Here is a 22,966-nt window from a genome sequence, read left to right on the forward strand (position 1 = left end):
GAGCGCACTAACGGACAGAGACAAACACCAAGCCACGAAACACAGACTGACACACCGCTCTCTTACCAGTGCAGAGTAGAGCAAGGTAACGAGGCCTCAGAACCACCCTACTGTCAATCACTGCTGACAGCCAATAGCAGCTCTCAGGAGATTAAACCCCTCCCATTGGATGACACTTCTGACCCCGCCCATCCATCCCAGTTCCAAGGCCTCATTCCACGGGCCAGCAGGTCTCGAAGCCAAAGCTACACGGGCCAGCAGGTCTCGAAGCTCCACCGGCCAGCAGGTCTCAAAGCCAAAGCTCCACGGGCCAGCAGGTCTCAAAGCCAAAGCTCCACGGGCCAGCAGGTCTCAAAGCTCCACGGGCCAGCAGGTCTCAAAGCCAAAGCTACACGGGCCAGCAGGTCTCGAAGCCAAAGCTACACGGGCCAGCAGGTCTCAAAGCTCCACGGGCCAGCAGGTCTCAAAGCCAAAGCTCCACGGGCCAGCAGGTCTCAAAGCTCCACGGGCCAGCAGGTCTCAAAGCCAAAGCTACACGGGCCAGCAGGTCTCAAAGCCAAAGCTCCACGGGCCAGCAGGTCTCAAAGCTCCACGGGCCAGCAGGTCTCGAAGCTCCACGGGCCAGCAGGTCTCAAAGCTCCACGGGCCAGCAGGTCTCGAAGCCAAAGCTCCACGGGCCAGCAGGTCTCGAAGCCAAAGCTCCACGGGCCAGCAGGTCTCAAAGCTCCACGGGCCAGCAGGTCTCGGCCAAAGCTCCACGGGCCAGCAGGTCTCAAAGCCAAGCTCCACGGGCCAGCAGGTCTCGAAGCCAAAGCTACACGGGCCAGCAGGTCTCGGCCAAAGCTCCACGGGCCAGCAGGTCTCAAAGCTCCACGGGCCAGCAGGTCTCAAAGCTCCACGGGCCAGCAGGTCTCAAAGCTCCACGGGCCAGCAGGTCTCAAAGCTCCACGGGCCAGCAGGTCTCGAAGCTAAAGCTCCACGGGCCAGCAGGTCTCAAAGCCAAAGCTACAAGCAGACAAAAGCCCTGTATGTAGAGGTGTGTGTGTCTACAGCCAGGCAGTGTGTGTGTGTGTGTGTGTGTATATATAGCCAGGCAGCGTGTGTGTGTGTGTGTGTGTGTGTGTGTGTGTGTGTGTGTGTGTGTGTGTGTGTATATATAGCCAGGCAGTGTGTGTATGAAACAGTGTGTGTGTATATATACACACATATAGCCAGGCAGTGTGTGTGTGTAACTTTGTGTGTGAAACAGTGTGTGTGTGTGTGTGTAGCCAGGCAGTGTGTGTGTGTGTGTGTGTGTGTGTGTGTATGTATATATATACCTGAGAGATCTTGACTTGGTGTTGAGGCTTCATTTGCCTGGGCTGAAAGGGGCATTGAGAACAACAATTAAACTGGACTGAAGTGGGACTAACTGGACTGAAGTGGGACTAACTGGACTGAAGTGGGTTGAAGTGGGACTAACTGAACTGGGTCGAAGTGGGACTAACTGGACTGAAGTGGGTCGAAGTGGGACTAACTGGACTGAAGTGGGTCGAAGTGGGACTAACTGGACTGAGCTGAGCTGGGTGGAGTGGGACTAACTGGACTGAGCTGAGCTGGGTGAAGTGGGACTAACTGGACTGAAGTGGGACTAACTGGACTGAAGTGGGACTAACTGGACTGAAGTGGGACTAACTGGACTGAAGTGGGACTAACTGGACTGAGCTGAGCTGGGTGAAGTGGGACTAACTGGACTGAAGTGGGGTGAAGTGGGACTAACTGGACTGAAGCTGGGTCGAAGTGGGACTAACTGGACTCAACTGGGACTAACTGGACTGAACTGGGTGAAGTGGGACTAACTGGACTGAACTGGGACGACTGAACGTGAAGTGGGACTAACTGGACTGAACTGAACTGGCACTGAGCTGGGTGATAACCTTTCTATACAAGGATGGGTCAATCTGATGGTTTAGTAGGCTGACCCCTGACCTCTAGCCCCTTAGCCCCCTAACCTCTTAGCCCCCTAACCTCTAATCTACACACCAATCATTCTCACAGACAAGCTCAGAACGATACAACATCCCACCATCCTTCCCAAACCTGGAATGCTGGACACCCCATGACCAGGGGTTAAGGAGCTAAGGATTCAACAACTAGGGATTGGGGAGTAGAAGGGACTAGGGGTTAAGGAGCTAAGGATTCAACAACTAGGGATTGGGGAGTAGAAGGGACTAGGGGCTAAGGAGCTAAGGATTCAACAACTAGGGATTGGGAGTAGAAGGGACTAGGGGTTAAGGAGCTAAGGATTCCAACAACTAGGGATTGGGAGTAGAAGGGACTAGGGGTTAAGGATTCCACAACTAGGGATTGGGGAGTAGAAGGGACTAGGGGTTAAGGAGCTAAGGATTCCACAACTAGGGATTGGGAGTAGAAGGGACTAGGGGTTAAGGAGCTAAGGATTCCACAACTAGGGATTGGGGAGTAGAAGGGACTAGGGGTTAAGGAGCTAAGGATTCCACAACTAGGGATTGGGAGTAGAAGGGACTAGGGGTTAAGGAGCTAAGGATTCCACAACTAGGGATTGGGAGTAGAAGGGACTAGGGGTTAAGGAGCTAAGGATTCCACAACTAGGGATTGGGAGTAGAAGGGACTAGGGGTTAAGGATTCCACAACTAGGGATTGGGAGTAGAAGGGACTAGGGGTTAAGGAGCTAAGGATTCAACAACTAGGGATTGGGGAGTAGAAGGGACTAGGGGTTAAGGAGCTAAGGATTCCACAACTAGGGATTGGGAGTAGAAGGGACTAGGGGTTAGGGGGCTAGGCATTAGGAAACTAGGGGTCTTAGGAAACTGAAGATTAGGAGCAGAAGGGTGCTAGGGAGTAAAGGGACTAGGGGTTAGTGTGCTAGGGAGTAGGGGTTAGTGTGCTAGGGAGTAAAGGGACTAGGGGTTAGGGTGCTAGGGAGTAAAGGGACTAGGGGTTAGGGTGCTAGGGAGTAAAGGGACTAGGGGTTAGGGATGCCACTAGGGATTGGGAGCAGAAGGGACTAGGGGTTAGGGTGCCACAACTAGGGAGTAGAAGGGACTAGGGGTTAAGGAGTTAAGGATTCACTAGGGGTTGGGGAGTAGAAGGGACTAGGGGTTAGTGTGCTAGGGAGTCAAAGGGGTTAGTGTGCTGGGAGTAGAAGGGACTAGGGGTTAGGGTGCCACTAGGGAGTAGAAGGGACTAGGGGTTAGGGAGTAAAGGGACTAGGGGTTAGTGTGCTAGGGAGTAGGGGTTAGTGTGCTAGGGAGTAAAGGGACTAGGGGTTAGGGAGTAAAGGGACTAGGGGTTAGTGTGCTAGGGAGTCACATAGGGGTTGCTGGGAGCAGAAGGGACTAGGGGTTAGGGAGCTAAGGAGTCAACAGACTAGGGGTTGGGAGTAGAAGGGACTAGGGGTTAATGTGCTAAGGATTCACAACTAGGGGTTGGGAGTAAGTGCTAAGGAGTCAACAGGACTAGGGATTGGGAGTAGAAGGGACTAGGGGTTAGTGTGCTAGGCATTAGGGGTTAGTGTCCTAGGGAGCTAAAGGAAGACTAGGAGCAGAAGGGTGCTAGGGAGTAAAGGGACTAGGGGTTAGGGAGTAAAGGGACTAGGGGTTAGGGTGCTAGGGAGTAAAGGGACTAGGGGTTAGGGAGTAAAGGGACTAGGGGTTAGGGGCTAGGGAGTAAAGGGACTAGGGGTTAGTGAGCTAAAGGGACTAGGGGTTAGTGTGCTAGGGAGTAAAGGGACTAGGGGTTAGGGTGCTAGGGAGTAAAGGGACTAGGGGTTAGTTAAGGGACTAGGGCGATCCACAGTGAGGGATGTTCAAGGTGAAGTCTAGCAGGTTAGGGGAAGGGGAAAAGAAGTTAGGGTGTGAGGTAAGAGTTGAAAGGTCAGAAGTAAGGTTTACCCATGAGGTCTCTGAGCAGGTTAGGGGTTAAAGGTCAGAAGTAAGGTTTACCCATGAGGTCTCTGAGCAGGTTAGGGGTTAAAGGTCAGAAGGAAGGTTTACCCATGAGGTCTCTGAGCAGGTTAGGGGTTAAAGGTCAGAAGTAAGGTTTACCCATGAGGTCTCTGAGCAGGTTAGGGGTTAAAGGTCAGAAGTAAGGTTTACCCATGAGGTCTCTGAGCAGGTTAGGGGTTAAAGGTCAGAAGGAAGGTTACCCATAGGTCTCTGAGCAGGTTAGGGGTTAAAGGTCAGAAGTAAGGTTTACCCATGAGGTCTCTGAGCAGGTTAGGGGTTAAAGGTCAGAAGTAAGGTTTACCCATGAGGTCTCTGAGCAGGTTAGGGTAATCAGAAGGTTACCCATGAGGTCTCTGAGCAGGTAGACATCGTTCTTCTGGATCCAGTTCCTGAAGACCTCAGCTGCTGCGTTTCCTTTAGTCAGCACCAAGTCTATCAGCCTGGCTGTCTGCTGCTGGGAGGACTGGCCCTGGAGACTACTGTATTCCTCTCCACCTAGAAGGTCAGGGGGTTAAAGGTCAGCTGCTGCTGAGAGGACTGGCCCTGGAGACTACTGTATTCCTCTCCACCTGAAGAGACAGGGGTCAGAGGTCAGCACCAAGTCTATCAGCCTGGCTGTCTGCTGCTGGGAGGACTGGCCCTGGAGACTACTGTATTCCTCTCCACCTGAAGAGACAGGGGGTCAGCACCAAGGTTCAGCACCTCTGGCTGTCTGCTGCTGGGAGGACTGGCCCTGGAGACTACTGTATTCCTCTCCACCTGAAGAGACAGGGGTCACAAGGTCAGCCTCCAGCCTGGCTGTCTGCTGCTGAGAGGACTGGCCCTGGAGACTACTGTATTCCTCTCCACCTAGGAGGTCAGGGGTTAGAGGTCAGCACAGCATCACTGGCCTGCTGCTGGGAGGACTGGCCCTGGAGACTACTGTATTCCTCTCCACCTAGGAGGTCAGGGGGTTAAAGGTCAGCTGCTGCTGGGAGGACTGGCCCTGGAGACTACTGTATTCCTCTCCACCTAGAAGGTCAGGGGGTTAAAGGTCAGCTGCTGCTGGGAGGACTGGCCCTGGAGACTACTGTATTCCTCTCCACCTAGAAGGTCAGGGGGTTAAAGGTCAGCTGCTGCTGGGAGGACTGGCCCTGGAGACTACTGTATTCCTCTCCACCTAGGAGGTCAGGGGGTTAAAGGTCAGCTGCTGCTGGGAGGACTGGCCCTGGAGACTACTGTATTCCTCTCCACCTAGAAGGTCAGGGGGTTAAAGGTCAGCTGCTGCTGGGAGGACTGGCCCTGGAGACTACTGTACTCCTCACCTACTGTAGAGGTATCATAACATCAATATAGTACTGTAGTAGTAGCTAGTAGTTTAACATGTAGTAATATAAAGATATACTGATGGGCGCTCCAGGACCGACTAAACATTAATATTGTAATAGTAGCAGCTTGTAGTATATACCATGTATTAATAACATACTCATGACATTCTGTTCTCTGAGGAGGTCCGGGACAGACTCGACACTCTTCACAACATTAATAATATTCATTAGTACTGTAGTAGTATTTCAGTAGTGTAAAGACGTACTGATGACATTCTGCTCTCGGAGGTGCTCCAGGACAGACTCAACACTCTTCAGACGCTGGACCAACGCTGCCTGGTGTCTCTTCAAGAACGAATTACCATCTGGAGAGAGGAGACAGGGCAGAGAGAGTTGGGCGAGGGCGTTGGGCGAGGGCGTTGGGCGAGGGCGTTGGGCGAGGGCGTTGGGCGAGGGCGTTGGGCGAGGGCGTTGGGAGAGGGCGTTGGGAGAGGGCGTTGGGAGAGGGCGTTGGGAGAGGGCGTTGGGCGTTGGGAGAGGGCGTTGGGAGAGGGCGTTGGGAGAGGGCGTTGGGAGAGGGCGTTGGGCGTTGGGAGAGGGCGAGGGCGTTGGGAGAGGGCGTTTGCATTCGATTCAGTTGGACTCTGGCACCAGAAGCTTATTACCTGGGCCAAGCCAGAGGACAACAACTTCTCCCTCAACGTCAGCAAGACAAAGGAGCTGACCGTGGACTACAGCAAACAAGAGGACAAGTACATTAGAGTGTCTAGGTTGAGAAACAGACGCCTCACAAGTCCTCAACTAGCAGCTTCATTAAATAGTTCCCACAAAACACCAGTCTCAACGTCAACAGTGAAGAGGCGACTCCGGGATGCTGCCCTTCTAGGCAGAGTTGCAAAGAAAAAGCCATATCTCAGACTGGCCAATAAAAATAAAAGATTAAGATGGGCAAAAGAACACAGACACTGGACAGAGGAACTCTGCCTAGAAGGCCGGCATCCCGGAGTCGCCTCTTCACTGTTGACGTTGAGACTGGTGTTTTGTGGGAACTATTTAATGAAGCTGCTAGTTGAGGACTTGTGAGGCGTCTGTTTCTCAAACTAGACACTCTAATGTACTTGTCCTCTTGCTCAGTTGTGCACCGGGGCCTCCCACTCCTCTTTCTATTCTGGTTAGAGACAGTTTGCTCTGTTCTGTGAAGGGAGTAGTACACAGCATTGTACGAGATCTTCAGTTTCTTGGCAATTTCTCACATGGAATAGCCTTCATTTCTCAGAACAAGAATAGACTGACGAGTTTCAGAAGAAAGATCTCGTCGGCCAGCATCTCTCCTCCCTCCCTCCCTCCCCTCCTCCCTCCCTCCCTCCCTCCCTCATATCAGCCGTACCAGAAGCCATCTCCTCGGCCAGCATCTCTTTCTCCTCCTCTCTCTTTTGGTCCTCGGCAGACAGCAGGTCTAAGACCAGTTCCTGGACCGTCTTGTAGTTCTCTCCGCTGGTCAGGATCTTACCCTGGACCTGTAGATTATAGACACACAGGACAGTGAGTCCCTCTGCTTAATGGAAATATATACTGAACAATAATATAAAAAACGCAACAATTTCAATGATTTTACTGAATTACAGTTCATATGAGGACCCTAACCCAAATAAATTCATTAGGTGCTAATCTATGAATTTCACATGACTGGGAATACAGATATGACTGTTGGTAACATACCTTTAAATAAAAAAATAATAATAATAAAAAATGGGCCGCATCACGGTATTTCAGTGGATTTTACCTTATGCCTGTCCATACCATAACCCCACCATGGGCCACTCTGTTCACAACAGCAAACCGCTCGTCCACACGACACCACACACGGTCTATGGTTATGAGGTCAGTTGGACATACTGCCTAATTCTCTAAAACAATGTTGGAGGCGGCTTATGGTAGAGAAGTGAACATTAAATTCTCTGGCAACAGCTCTGGTGGACATTCCTGCAGTCAGCATGCCAACTGCACGCTCCCTCAAAACTTGAGACATCTGTGGCATTGTGTTGTGACAAAACTGCACATTTTAGAGTGGCCTTTACTTGTCCCCAGCACAAGGTGCACCTGTGTAATGATCATGCTATTTAATCAGCTTCTTGATATGCCACACCTGTCAGGTGGATGGATTATCTTGGTAAAGGACAAATGCTCACTAACAGGGGTGTAAACACATTTGTGCACAGAATTTGAGAGATATACACTTTCTGTGTGTATGGAAAAAAAATCTGTGATATTTTATTTCAGCTCATGAAACCAACACTTAACATGTGTTTCTATTTCTGTTCAGTGTATTTTTATAGACGGACAGGGAGTCCCTCAGCGTAATGGAATATCATTACATTATGTACCGTCTGCTTGACCAGGTCACGCTCAAATCCCATCTCCAGAGCCGACACAACCACCGGGGTGTTCATCATCACTGCATCTTCCGACCGCTCCTCACCTGGACCCAGGTTGACCACTAGAGGGGGAGGGAGGGAGAGAGCGAGCGGGAAGGAGGGAGAGAGAGAGAGAGCGGGAAGGAGAGAGGGAGAGAGGGAGGGAGGGAAGGAGGGAGAGACGGGGCGAGAGCGGGAAAAACGGGCGAGAGCGGGAGAGAGCGAGCGGGAGGGAGGGAGAGGGAAGGAGGGAAGAGCAGGAGAGAAACTGTTAGCGTTATGGTTGCTGCTATGGAAACCGGTGGTTCCCTTTCAGTGGGTCACTCGTTACAACAGAGCTATGGAGAGGAGCTCGACCACCTCATAACGAAGAGCTCTAAAATCACCACATCTGAACGTGATGAAAGGTCCCGGAAGCCCCGCTTTCTCCAGGAGATAAAACCGAGGCTCGGGTTAATTCTTCCGCTCTTCACCTCGCTGAGCAGAACGATTCACACATTCTTAAAAACAAATATTGTAATGCGAACCTGTCAAGCTTTGCTACAACAGTGTATAATATATACTTCATCTCCGGATGTTGTCTTCAGCGCACGTGACAAATAAACTTTGATTTGTCAGAGTTTAGTCTGTGTTTTTCCTACAACACCTAGTTTCTTCTTCTGCCTGTTCAGCTAACTGGCTAGAAGATGGTCAAGTCAGGTGTTCAACTGATTAGCTGTAAACACAAAGCAGCTACTATATTTAAAAAAACTACAATAATAAATTCATATATTATAATTCTTTGTTATATATTGTCGAGACACCAAGTGTCCAAAAAACTTGAATTGTTACTCACTTGGTGGGTCCACAAACTCCCTGGAGATGCTGTCCCCATTGGTCAGGAGCTGTAAGGGGGAGGAGCCAGGAGAGTTTACTTCCTGTTTCGACTGATGTTCAGATCAGTCATATGATGGATCTTTATTCACATCACAATGTTCTACCAGACAGCTAATCAATACACACCTAATCAATACACACACACACACACACACACACACACACACACACACACACACACACACACACACACACACACACACACACACCTAATCAACACACACACACACACACACACACACCTACGGTGCATAAACAGGTCATTGATGCCAGGTGTGAATAAGGTGCATAAACAGAAGCAGGTGTTACCTGTTCAAAGAGGCGAGGGAAACGAGCCTGGATCTGATGGACGAACTCCTGACCTTTCTCCTGGAGCAGGTACACACACCTAGAGGTTACCATAGTCACATTAATATATACTGACAGGTTACCATAGTCACAGTAACATATATACTGACAGGTTACCATAGTCACCACATTAATATATACTGACAGGTTACCATAGTCACCACATTAATATATACTGACAGGTTACCATAGTCACATATACTGACAGGTTACCATAGTCACAGTAATATATACTGACAGGTTACCATAGTCACAGTAACATATATACTGACAGGTTACCATAGTCACAGTAACATATATACTGACAGGTTACCATAGTCACAGTAACATATATACTGACAGGTTACCATAGTCACAGTAACATATATACTGACAGGTTACCATAGTCACCACAGTAATATATACTGACAGGTTACCATAGTCACCACAGTAACATATACTGACAGGTTACCATAGTCACAGTAACATATACTGACAGGTTACCATAGTCACCACATTAATATATACTGACAGGTTACCATAGTCACCACATTAATATATACTGACAGGTTACCATAGTCACCACATTAATATATACTGACAGGTTACCATAGTCACAGTAATATTTATACTGACAGGTTACCATAGTCACAGTAACATATACTGACAGGTTACCATAGTAACATATACTGACAGGTTACCATAGTCACCACATTAATATATACTGACAGGTTACCATAGTCACAGTAACATATATACTGACAGGTTACCATAGTCACAGTAACATATATACTGACAGGTTACCATAGTCACAGTAATATATACTGACAGGTTACCATAGTCACAGTAATATATACTGACAGGTTACCATAGTCACAGTAACATATATACTGACAGGTTACCATAGTCACAGTAATATATACTGACAGGTTACCATAGTCACAGTAATATATACTGACAGGTTACCATAGTCACAGTAATATATACTGACAGGTTACCATAGTAACATATACTGACAGGTTACCATAGTCACAGTAACATATACTGACAGGTTACCATAGTCACAGTAATATATACTGACAGGTTACCATAGTCACAGTAACATATACTGACAGGTTACCATAGTCACCACATTAATATATACTGACAGGTTACCATAGTCACCACATTAATATATACTGACAGGTTACCATAGTCACAGTAACATATATACTGACAGGTTACCATAGTCACCACATTAATATATACTGACAGGTTACCATAGTCACCACATTAATATATACTGACAGGTTACCATAGTCACATATACTGACAGGTTACCATAGTCACAGTAACATATATACTGACAGGTTACCATAGTCACAGTAATATATACTGACAGGTTACCATAGTCACAGTAACATATATACTGACAGGTTACCATAGTCACAGTAACATATATACTGACAGGTTACCATAGTCACCACATTAATATATACTGACAGGTTACCATAGTCACCACATTAATATATACTGACAGGTTACCATAGTCACAGTAATATATACTGACAGGTTACCATAGTCACAGTAATATATACTGACAGGTTACCATAGTCACAGTAATATATACTGACAGGTTACCATAGTCACAGTAACATATACTGACAGGTTACCATAGTCACAGTAACATATACTGACAGGTTACCATAGTAACATATACTGACAGGTTACCATAGTCACAGTAACATATACTGACAGGTTACCATAGTAACATATACTGACAGGTTACCATAGTCACATTAATATATACTGACAGGTTACCATAGTCACCACATTAATATATACTGACAGGTTACCATAGTCACCACATTAATATATACTGACAGGTTACCATAGTCACCACAGTAATATATACTGACAGGTTACCATAGTCACCACAGTAATATATACTGACAGGTTACCATAGTCACCACATTAATATATACTGACAGGTTACCATAGTCACCACATTAATATATACTGACAGGTTACCATAGTCACCACATTAATATATACTGACAGGTTACCATAGTCACCACAGTAATATATACTGACAGGTTACCATAGTCACCACAGTAATATATACTGACAGGTTACCATAGTCACAGTAACATATACTGACAGGTTACCATAGTCACAGTAACATATACTGACAGGTTACCATAGTCACAGTAACATATACTGACAGGTTACCATAGTCACAGTAACATAGGTTACCAGTCATTGCAGTGATCAAGTCTGAAGGTGATGAGTGAGTCGACTACTGGCTCTGTCTGGTACTATTTTCCCGTTGTTCAATCAGCTTGTCACCAACACACACACGTAATATGGCAGCGCTGTAAGGGGTGGTTACCTAGGGAACCATTTGGCGTGCTCCACCCAGGGGTCGTCACCTGACTCCCAGCACCTCAGACCCCCGTCACAGCAGAAACACTTCACGTCGTCATTACGCCCTGCAACACACACACTCTCATCATTATTACACCCTGCAACACACACACACCATCATCATTATTACGCCCTGCAACACACACACACCATCATCATTATTACGCCCTGCAACACACACACTCTCATCATTATTACACCCTGCAACACACACACACCATCATCATTATTACACCCTGCAACACACACACACCATCATCATTATTACACCCTGCAACACACACACATTATTACACCCTGCAACACACACACCTCATTACGCCCTGCAACACACACACCTCATTACGCCCTGCAACACACACACACACACCTCATTACGCCCTGCAACACACACACCTCATTACGCCCTGCAACACACACACACACACACACACCTCATTACGCCCTGCAACACACACACACACACACACCTCATTACGCCCTGCAACACACACACACACACACACATCATCATTACGCCCTGCAACACACCCAGGGTGTGATTAGGAGGTGTAGAGGTCCTGCTAAATGTTTGGGTAAAGCCCAGGGGAACACCAGGAGCTCCAAGCTTCCTCCAATCACAGGAACCGTGTCTATGGTGATACTAACAGGGCATTCGTTGCCAATGACTTTTACCCGTTTAAACAAAAAAACTGTATAAAAATACATGTTAACTAAAAGTTATATTGGAATGTAGATCTTGAATATTTCTCTCACCAACGTAGTAAAACCCTGCCTTGGCCAGCTGTTCGGGGCGTACAGGAATACGTAAAGGCCAGTGGACGAAGGTGAGCAACCGCTCCTCACGCTGCTGCATGGCTGGATTAGACACGTTACTGAGACCTGGGGGGCTGGAGACGGGAGCTACTGCCCCGGGGGGCACTCCTACACCTCTAGCGCCGCCCGCCATGGACACGTTGTCGGCCCGGTCTCCTCTGACGAAGCGACAGTTGGGGTAATGTCTCTGGTGCTCCGATACGGCCCGGTCCCCTGGCTCCCAGTTACTGAGCTACAGGAACAGAGAGGAGACAGTAATCAATCCCCTGGCTCCCAGTTACTGAGCTACAGGAACAGAGAGGAGACAGTAATCCCCTGGCTCCCAGTTACTGAGCTACAGGAACAGAGAGGAGACAGTAATCCCCTGGCTCCCAGTTACTGAGCTACAGGAACAGAGAGGAGACAGTAATCCCCTGGCTCCCAGTTACTGAGCTACAGGAACAGAGAGGAGACAGTAATCCCCTGGCTCCCAGTTACTGAGCTACAGGAACAGAGAGGAGACAGTAATCCCCTGGCTCCCAGTTACTGAGCTACAGGAACAGAGAGGAGACAGTAATCCCCTGGCTCCCAGTTACTGAGCTACAGGAACAGAGAGGAGACAGTAATCCCCTGGCTCCCAGTTACTGAGCTACAGGAACAGAGAGGAGACAGTAATCCCCTGGCTCCCAGTTACTGAGCTACAGGAACAGAGAGGAGACAGTAATCCCCTGGCTCCCAGTTACTGAGCTACAGGAACAGAGAGGAGACAGTAATCCCCTGGCTCCCAGTTACTGAGCTACAGGAACAGAGAGGAGACAGTAATCCCCTGGCTCCCAGTTACTGAGCTAGAGAGAGACACACCGAGAGGAAAGAGATTCAAATCAAATCGTATCTCTCGCTCTCCGGACAAAGTGACCGGGAAGATTTTTCATTTACCCGCCATTTGAGAAAATTTACCAGACCCATATGCATTGGGTGCGTCACCCATTAGGGTGGTCAGAATGACAGAAAGCACATTATGGTAATTCATATTAACAGAACATTTAGATTATGGTAATTCATATTAACAGAACATTTAGATTATGGTAATTCATACTAACAGAACATTTAGATTATGGTAATTCATATTAACATTTAGATTATGGTAATTCATACTAACAGAACATTTACATTATGGTAATTCCCATTAACAGAACATTTACATTATGGTAATTCATATTAACATTTAGATTATGGTAATTCACACTAACAGAACATTTAGATTATGGTAATTCATATTAACATTTAGATTATGGTAATTCATACTAACAGAACATTTACATTATGGTAATTCCCATTAACAGAACATTTAACTCCTGTAGATTTTGTTTGATTTCTAAATTAACTAAGCAGCCAGCTCATTATCATGGTCAGATTACCGGCCAGCTCGTTATCATGGTCAGATTACCGGCCAGCTCGTTATCATGGTCAGATTACCGGCCAGCTCGTTATCATGGTCAGATTACCGGCCAGCTCGTTATCATGGTCAGATTACCGGCCAGCTCGTTATCATGGTCAGATTACCGGCCAGCTCGTTATCATGGTCAGATTAACGGCCAGGGGCTCCTATTGATTTGTTAGTCTGTCTCACATCCTATTAAAAACTGCAAACATTCGTCTCCGCCCCAAAATGGATGCCGATACGCAGACCGGAGAGCCACTGTGGCCCCTCATAACAAACTCAGATTATTATTTCCCCAAAAAACTCAGTCGTCCTGAGTCTGCAAAGAACTGCCAGGACCTCGGATATATGGAGACACTAAAGTTAAATTTTTTTAATCCTTTATCTCTCAACACATTCACAAAAATAGTCATGGCCTCTAAACCTTGCTACTGGACCCTATTCCAACTACTGAAAGAGCTACTTCCTGTGCTTGGAGAGCTACTTCCTGTGCTTGGCCCTCCTATGTTGAACATACATGTCTGACCTATCCACCAAAAACAAAAAAATCACTCAAAGTGGCAGAAATAAATCCTCTCCTGAAAAAGCCAAACCTTGACCCAGAAAAAAAAATATTTTTTTATATACACCACCGTTCAAAAGTTTGGGGTCACTTAGAAATGTCCTTGTTTTTCAAAGAAAAGCACATTTTTGTCCATTAAAATAACATCAAATTGAACGGAAATACAGTTCAGACATTGTTAACTTCTATGGGCTACCCACCTGCTGGACACAGCCAGTGAAATATCAGGGCGGCAAATTCAAAAACAACAAAATGTCATAATTCAACTCTCTCAAACATACACTTCTTGATGGTAACCACATTGTCCGATTTCAAAAAGGCTTTACAGCGAAAGCAAAACATTAGATTGTTAGGAGAGTACATAGACAAAAATAAATCACACAGCCATTTTCCAAGCTAGGACATAATGTTAATAAAACCCAAAACACAGCTAAATGCAGCACTAACCTTTGATGATCTTCATCAGATGACAACCCTAGGACATTATGTTATACAATACATGCATGTTTTGTTCAATCAAGTTCATATTTATATCAAAAACCAGCTTTTTACATTGGTGTGTTATGTTCAGAACATGTATTCCCACCCAAAACTTGCTGTGAATTTACTAAATTACTCATCATAAACATTGACAAAATACATAAATTAGTTTAAGAATTATAGATACAGAACTCCTTTATGCAATCGCTATGTCAGATTTTAAAATAGCTTTTCGGCGAAAGCACATTTTGCAATATTCTGAGTACATAGCTCGGCCATCACGGCTAGCTATTTTGACACCCACCAAGTTTGGGGGACACTAAACTCAGAATTATTATTCGAAAAATTGTATTACCTTTGCTGATCTTCGTCAGAATGCACTCCCAGGACTTCTACTTCAACAACAAATGTTATTTTGGTTCAAAATAATCCATAGTTATGTCCAAATACCTCCGTTTTGTTCGTGCGTTCAGGTCACTATCCAAAGGGTAACGCGCGAGCGCATTTCGAGACAAAACAAAAATCAAAAATGTTCCATTACCGTACTTAGAAGCATGTCAAACGCTGTTTAAAATCAATTTAAGGGTATTTTTCTCGTAAAATAGCGATAATATTCCAACCGGACAATAGTGTATTCATTTAAAGAGGAAAAGAAAAAACAGCGTGTTCACGTGAATGCGCATATCCAATCTCTTTGTCCCCAGGCAGACCACTCAGAAACTGAGCTACTATACTCTGCCCAGAGACAGGAGACGCCTCAATCTGCTTTCTGAAGGCTTTAGCGAGCCAATGGAAGCCTTAGAAAGTGCTACGTAACCCCACAGATACTGTAGTTTCGATAGAGAATCAAAAGAACAACAACAATTTCTCAGACAGGCCACTTCCTGCTTGGAATTTTCTCAGGTTTTTGCCTGCCATATGAGTTCTGTTATACTCACAGACACCATTCAAAAAAGTTTAGAAACTTCAGAGTGTTTTCTATCCAAAACTACTAATAATATGCATATTCTCGTTTCTGGGCAAGAGTAGTCACCAGTTTAAAAATCGGGTACGTTTTTTCATCCGGCCGTGAAAATACTGCCCCCTATCCCAAACAGGTTAATGTTGTAAATGACTATTGTAGCTGGAAACGGCTGATTTTTAATGGAATATCTACATAGACGTACAGAGGCCCATTATCAGCAACCATCACTCCTGTGTTCCAATGGCACGTTGTGTTAGCTAATCCAAGTTTATCATTTTAAAAGTCTAATTGATCATTAGAAAACCCTTTTGCAATTGATGTTAGCACAGCTGAAAACTGTTGTCTGATTAAAGAAGCAATAAAACTGGCCTTCTTTAGACTAGTTGAGTATCTGGAGCATCAGCATCTGTGGGTTCGATTACAGGCTCAAAAAGGCCAGAAACAAAGACCTTTCTTCTGAAACTCGTCAGTCTATTTTTGTTCTGAGAAATGAAGGCTATTCAATGCGAGAAATTGCCAAGGAACTGAAGATCTCATACAACGCTGTGTGCTACTCCCTTCACAGAACAGCGCAAACTGGCTCTAACCAGAATAGAAAGAGGAGTGGGAGGCCCCGGTGCACAACTGAGCAAGAGGACAACTACATTAGAGTGTCTAGTTTGAGAAACAGACGCCTCACAAGTCCTCAACTGGCAGCTTCATTAAATAGTACCCACAAAACACCAGTCTCAACGTCAATAGTGAAGAGGCGACTCGAGATGCTGTCCGTTTCCAGCTACAATAGTAATTTACAACATGAACAATGTCTACACTGTATTTCTGATCAATTTGATGATATTGTAATGAACAAATTGAACAGTTGAAGTCAGAAGTTTATATACACTTAGGTTGGAGTCATTAAAACTCATTTTTCAACCACTCTACCATTTTCTTGTTAACAAACTATAGTTTTGGCAAGTCGGTTAGGACATCTACTTTGTGCATGACACAAGTCATTTCTCCAACAATTGTTTACAGACAGATTATTTCACTTATAATTCACTGTATCACAATTCCAGTGGGTCAGAAGTTTACATACACTAAGTTGACTGTGCCTTTAAACAGCTTGGAAAATTCCAGAAAATGATGTCATGGCTTTAGAAGCTTCTGATAGGCTAATTGACATCATTTGAGTCAATTGGAGGTGTACCTGTGGATGTATTTCAAGGCCTACCTTCAAACTCAGTGCCTCTTTGCTTGACATCAAGCCCGACTATGGTTTGCAACTGTACATGGGGACAAAGATCGTACTTTTTGGAGAAATGTCCTCTGGTCTGATGAAACAAAAATAGAACTGTTTGGCCATAATGACCATCATTATGTTTGGAGGAAAAAGGGGATGCTTGCAAGCCGAAGAACACCATCCCAACCGTGAAGCACGGGGGTGGCAGCATCATGTTGTGGGGGTGCTTTGCTGCAGGAGGGACTGGTGCACTTCACAAAATAGATGGCATCATGAGAAAGGAAAATTATGTGGATATATTGAAGCAACATCTCAAGACATCAGTCAGGAAGGTAAAGCTTGGTCGCAAATGGGTTTTCCAAATGGACAATGACCCCAAGCATACTTCCAAAGTTGTGGCAAAATGGCTTAAGGACAACAAAGTCAAGGTATTGGAGTGGCCATCACAAAGCCCTGACCTCAAATCCTATAGAAGATTTGTGGGCAGAACTGAAAAAAAGCGTGTGCGAGCAAGGAGGCCTACAAACCTGACTCGGTTACACCAGCTCTGTCAGGAGTGTCGGTGTTCCTTCCTTGTCAATCTTTGGCTTATTGGTGAAAATCAGCAGTCAGACAATATCTTCTTTAAGTAAATCAAAAACCTTTATCAATTGCAGACAGAAGTTGACCATCAGGAACATTCATGTTTCCCAGTAAGTTCCCACCTAAAGGCACCGCTGATTTATACATGTGATCACTCCCCATACCACTCCCTAGTGGTATGATCCCCTACGTCAATGTATGTTTGTAACAATAAGCTGAGGTTACCCTTAAGGCAACTTAGTACAGAATTGATTTGGATTGTCCACGGTCTCACAAGATCAAACCGTTGTTACTTCCCTTTGTCTAGTTTCGGTCTGACTCAGACCCAGCTTGCTCTCTCACAAGGGCTTAACCACAAAGACTAATATAGATGGCTAGTAAAACGTATAGTGGCAGTTTTTAGACACATAGCAACAGTATCTCTCTCTCTAAGGCCTGCAGAAGAACATATGACTCTTAAGGTCCCCTAAAATCAATAATGGGTCTTTGGGACCCACCCCCTACAGGAGGAATGGGCCAAAATTCACCCAACTTATTGTGGGATGTTTGTGGAAGGCTATCCAAAACGTTTGACTCAAGTTAAACAATTTTAAGGCAATGCTACCAAATACTAATTGAGTGTATGTAAACCTCCGACCCACTGGGAATGTGATGAAAGAAATAAAAGCTGAAGTAAATCATTCTCTCTACTATTATTCTGACATTTCACATTCTTAAAATAAAGTGGTGATCCTAACTGACCTAAAACAGGGAATTTTAACTAGGATTAAAATGTCAGGAATTGTGAAAAACTGAGTTTAAATGTATTTGGCTATGTAAACATCTGACTTCAACTGTATGTATGCATGCATGTATGTATTTATGTATGTATGCATGTATGTTTTAAAATGATAAAGATGCAATCTCACATTCCTTTAAAATGTTTTTGAAAAAGCTGTTGCGCAGCAACTCACTGCCTTCCTGAAGGCAAATAATCTATAGGAAATACTCCAATCTGGTTTCAGACCCCATCATATTACTGAGACCGCATGTGGTAAATTACCTTTTAAAATGGTGTCAGACGATAAATTAACACGCACCGCATTGATTATATGGAACGCAGGACAAGCTAGTTAACCTAGTAATATCATCAACCATGTGTAGTCAACTAGTGATTGATTATATGGAACGCAGGACAAGCTAGTTAACCTAGTAATATCATCAACCGTGTAGTCAACTAGTGATTGTTTATATGGAACGCAGGACAAGCTAGTTAACCTGGTAATATCATCAACCATGTGTAGTCAACTAGTGATTGTTTATATGGAACGCAGGACAAGCTAGTTAACCTAGTAATATCATCAACCATGTGTAGTCAACTAGTGATTGATTATATGGAACGCAGGACAAGCTAGTTAACCTAGTAATATCATCAACCGTGTAGTCAACTAGTGATTGTTTATATGGAACGCAGGACAAGCTAGTTAACCTGGTAATATCATCAACCATGTGTAGTCAACTAGTGATTGTTTATATGGAACGCAGGACAAGCTAGTTAACCTAGTAATATCATCAACCATGTGTAGTCAACTAGTGATTGATTATATGGAACGCAGGACAAGCTAGTTAACCTAGTAATATCATCAACCATGTGTAGTCAACTAGTGATTGATTATATGGAACGCAGGACAAGCTAGTTAACCTAGTAATATCATCAACCATGTGTAGTCAACTAGTGATTGTGAAGATTGTTTTTTTTATAAGTTTAATGCTAGCTAGCAACTTACCTTGGCTCATTGCAGCCACAAGGTAATTTTGAAGCTGCACTCGCGTAACAGGTGGTCAGCCTGCCACGCAGTTTCCTCATGGATTGCAATGTAATCGGCGTCCAAAAAAGGCCGATTACCGATTGTTATGAAAACGTAAAATCTGCTCTAATTAACTTCTATGGGCTACGTGGGCTAGCGTCCCACCTGCGGGACACAGCCAGTGAAATATCAGGGCGGAAAATTCAGAAACAACAAAATGTCATAATTCAACTTTCTCAAACATACACTTCTCCTTGATATAACCACATTGTCCGATTTCAAAAAGGCTTTACAGCGAAAGCAAAACATTAGATTATGTTAGGAGAGTACATAGACAAAAATAATCACACAGCCATTTTCCAAGCAAGGACATGTGTTAATAAAACCCAGCTAAATGAAGCACTAACCTTTGACGATCTTCATCAGATGACACTCCTAGGACTTCATGTTACACAATACATGTATGTTTTGTTCGATAAAGTTCATATTTATATCCAAAAACAGCATTTTACATTGGCGCTTGATGTTCAGAAAATGTATTCCCACCAAAACCACCGGTGAATGTGCACATCAATTTACAAAAATACTCATCATAAACGTTGACAAAATATATAACAATTATTTAAAGAATTATAGATAGACTACTCCTGGATGCAACCGCTGTGTCAGATTTTAAAATAGCTTTACGGAGAAAGCACATTTTGTAATATTCTGAGTACATAGCTCAGCCATCACAGAGAGCTATACAGACACCCGCCAAGTTTGGGGCAAACTAAACTCAGAATTAGTATTAGAAATATTCTCTTACCTTTGCTGATCTTCGTCAGAATGCACTCCCAGGACTGCTACTTTCACAGGAAATGTTGTTTTTGTTCGAAATAATCCATATGCATGTACAAATACCTCCGTTTTGTTTGTGTGTACAGATCACTTATCCAAAGGGTAACGCGCGAGCGCAGAACCAGAGACGAAAAGTCAAAATGTTCCATTACCGTACTTAGAAGCATGTCAAACGCTGTTTAAAATCAATCTTTATTATATTTTTTACGTAAAATTGCGATAATATTCCAACCGGACAATAGCATATTCATTCAAGAAGAAAAAGAAGGAACGGTGCACTCGCGGGATCGAGCATATCCAATCCCTTTGTCCCCAGGCAGTCCACTCAGTGACTGAGCTCCTATACTCTGCCCAGTGACAGGAGAATGCTCAAACCACTTTCTGAAGGCTGTTGACAGCCAATGGAAGCCTTAGAAAGTGCAACGTAACAGCACAGATACTGTAGTTTTGAAAGGGACTAGAAAGAAGAACTACAATTCTCAGATCCTACACTTCCTGGTTGAATTTTTCTCAGGTTTTTGCCTGCCATATGAGTTCTGTTATACTCACAGACACCATTCAAACAGTTTTAGAAACTTCAGAGTGTTTTCTATCCAAATCCACTAATAATATGCATATTCTAGTTTCTGGGCCAGAGTAGTAACCTGTTTAAATTGGGTACGTTTTTCATCCGGCCGTAAAAATACTGCCCCCTAGCCCAGACAGGTTAATCGACCATACCAATTAATCGGTCGACCTCTAATTTTGACCCCCCCTTTGTTCAGGGACACATTATTCAATTTCTGTCAGTCACATGTCTGTGGAACTTGTTCAGTTTATGTCTCAGCTGTTGAATCTTGTTATGTTCATACAAATATTTACACATGTTAAGTTTGTTGAAAATAAAACGCAGTTGACAGAGAGAGGACTTTTTTTGTTGCCGAGTTTATATAAATATTACTTTAAGTGGCTGTGGATAAGCTAAAAAACGAACATGTACATGTAAAATGTAGTATATAGTAGTAGTAGTAGTAGTAGTAGTAGTAGTAGTAGTAGTATACCTGTCCTCCACAGGTGAAGCAGGCCACGCGGTCTCCCTGCCCCAGGTAATAGAAGCCAGCCTTAGCCAGCTCAGAGGGGGTGATGATGGACAGGGTCCAGGTGTGGAAGGAGTCCAGACGGTCCTGCTCTCTCCTCATGCTGGGGTTGTGACAGGTAGGGGGTCTCTGGTGAAACCTACAGAAACATCATCAGATATAGGGGGCCGTACTACTATGGCTGACCCTGTAAAAACAACACATTACACTGTGATCATCCTTTTATATGGCATTATTATTAATAATAATGGGGCCTCAACTTCTTAGTAGGTTGCTGAAGGCAAAGCACAACTCTAGATTTCAATAGTAGGTTTGATTGATTAAAGCCCAATGTTCATTTCAAATCTCCCTTCTATCATATCTAAGCCAGAATGACACCAATGTCAATGAGACTTTGTAAATCAACTTGATTGGAGATACACAACCCACTCCCTGCCTCGTCATGAGCCATCCAGCCATAACCGTAGACCACATACCAGAGTTCTTACCTGGTCGTTAGCATTAGTGAAAAAAATTCAATATGTTGCCAAGACGTAGCTCAATATCTAGGATAACAACGAGACTACAGAGTCCTTAAAGTGACCATTACACTTGCCACCCTTTTCAGACAACCACAACTCAATGTTAACAATATATCCTACCTAGCTACAGTACATTCTTCCATAAAGCATAGCTAGCTAGCTAAGTAAAGTTCATTGTCAACACCAAACTTTTGGAAACTGCCACGCTGCTAATTTCTAATACATACAAAACTGGCCCCCCTCGGAAAAGTACGGGGGGAAAAAAAATAAAAAAATGTATGAAATGTATGCATTCACTACTGTAAGTCGCTCTGGATAAGAGCGTCTGCTAAATGACTAGAAAGTAAATGCTCATCTAGTTAGTTACTCCACCATGACACAGTCAAACTGGCTAGATTAGGTACATGGGTAGCCAGATGTCAGTTTCAGCACTGCTAACTACCCTACATTTCCTCAACCAAGACCAGCCTTCTCACAACACAGTTAGCCATGTTGAATCTAAACCCGGCCAATGCAAGTAGCGCATCGACTGAGTGGAATTATCAACAACACGTTGCTGTTCTAGCATCAAGAACAGATTCCAGCCTTTACCTTATGATGCATTAATTCAGTACGCCCAACTCATTCCAGCCTTTACCTTATGATGCATTCATTCAGTACGCCCAACTCATTCCAGCCTTTACCTTATGATGCATTCATTCAGTACGCCCAACTCATTCCAGCCTTTACCTTATGATGCATTCATTCAGTACGCCCAACTCATTCCAGCCTTTACCTTATGATGCATTCATTCAGTACGCCCAACTCATTCCAGCCTTTACCTTATGATGCATTCATTCAGTACGCCCAACTCATTCCAGCCTTTACCTTATGATGCATTAATTCAGTACGCCCAACTCATTCCAGCCTTTACCTTATGATGCATTAATTCAGTACGCCCAACTCATTCCAGCCTTTACCTTATGATGCATTAATTCAGTACGCCCAACTCATTCCAGCCTTTACCTTATGATGCATTCATTCAGTACGCCCAACTCATTCCAGCCTTTACCTTATGATGCATTCATTCAGTACGCCCAACTCATTCCAGCCTTTACCTTATGATGCATTCATTCAGTACGCCCAACTCATTCCAGCCTTTACCTTATGATGCATTCATTCAGTACGCCCAACTCATTCCAGCCTTTACCTTATGATGCATTAATTCAGTACGCCCAACTCATTCCAGCCTTTACCTTATGATGCATTCATTCAGTACGCCCAACTCATTCCAGCCTTTACCTTATGATGCATTCATTCAGTACGCCCAACTCATTCCAGCCTTTACCTTATGATGCATTCATTCAGTACGCCCAACTCATTCCAGCCTTTACCTTATGATGCATTAATTCAGTACGCCCA

The 22,966-nt window shown here is 44.5% G+C and overlaps 1 protein-coding gene across 30 annotated transcripts in view; it reads right to left on the reverse strand.

Moving 5' to 3' along the window:
* LOC106563947 (baculoviral IAP repeat-containing protein 2) overlaps nt 1-22,966 on the reverse strand; it is a 39,430-nt gene that overhangs the window by 2,706 nt on the left and 13,758 nt on the right. For 28 of the 30 annotated variants that reach the window (XM_045690285.1, XM_045690284.1, XM_045690299.1 and 25 more), the window contains 10 exons: nt 21,009-21,183; nt 12,052-12,343; nt 11,261-11,360; nt 8,872-8,950; nt 8,522-8,570; nt 7,657-7,769; nt 6,660-6,789; nt 5,539-5,637; nt 4,308-4,460; nt 1,320-1,361 (listed from right to left, as the gene is read on the reverse strand). In XM_045690285.1, the coding sequence (XP_045546241.1) occupies nt 1,320-1,361; nt 4,308-4,460; nt 5,539-5,637; nt 6,660-6,789; nt 7,657-7,769; nt 8,522-8,570; nt 8,872-8,950; nt 11,261-11,360; nt 12,052-12,343; nt 21,009-21,183 (1,232 nt within the window). Of the gene's footprint in view, nt 1-1,319; nt 1,362-4,307; nt 4,461-4,492; nt 4,632-4,889; nt 5,199-5,538; nt 5,638-6,659; nt 6,790-7,656; nt 7,770-8,521; nt 8,571-8,871; nt 8,951-11,260; nt 11,361-12,051; nt 12,344-21,008; nt 21,184-22,966 lie in introns of those variants that run through there. The other 2 variants (XM_045690312.1, XM_045690313.1) reach the window with 2 other exon arrangements.

Source organism: Salmo salar, chromosome ssa11, assembly GCF_905237065.1.
Source record: "Salmo salar chromosome ssa11, Ssal_v3.1, whole genome shotgun sequence".
Lineage (NCBI taxonomy): Eukaryota > Metazoa > Chordata > Actinopteri > Salmoniformes > Salmonidae > Salmo > Salmo salar.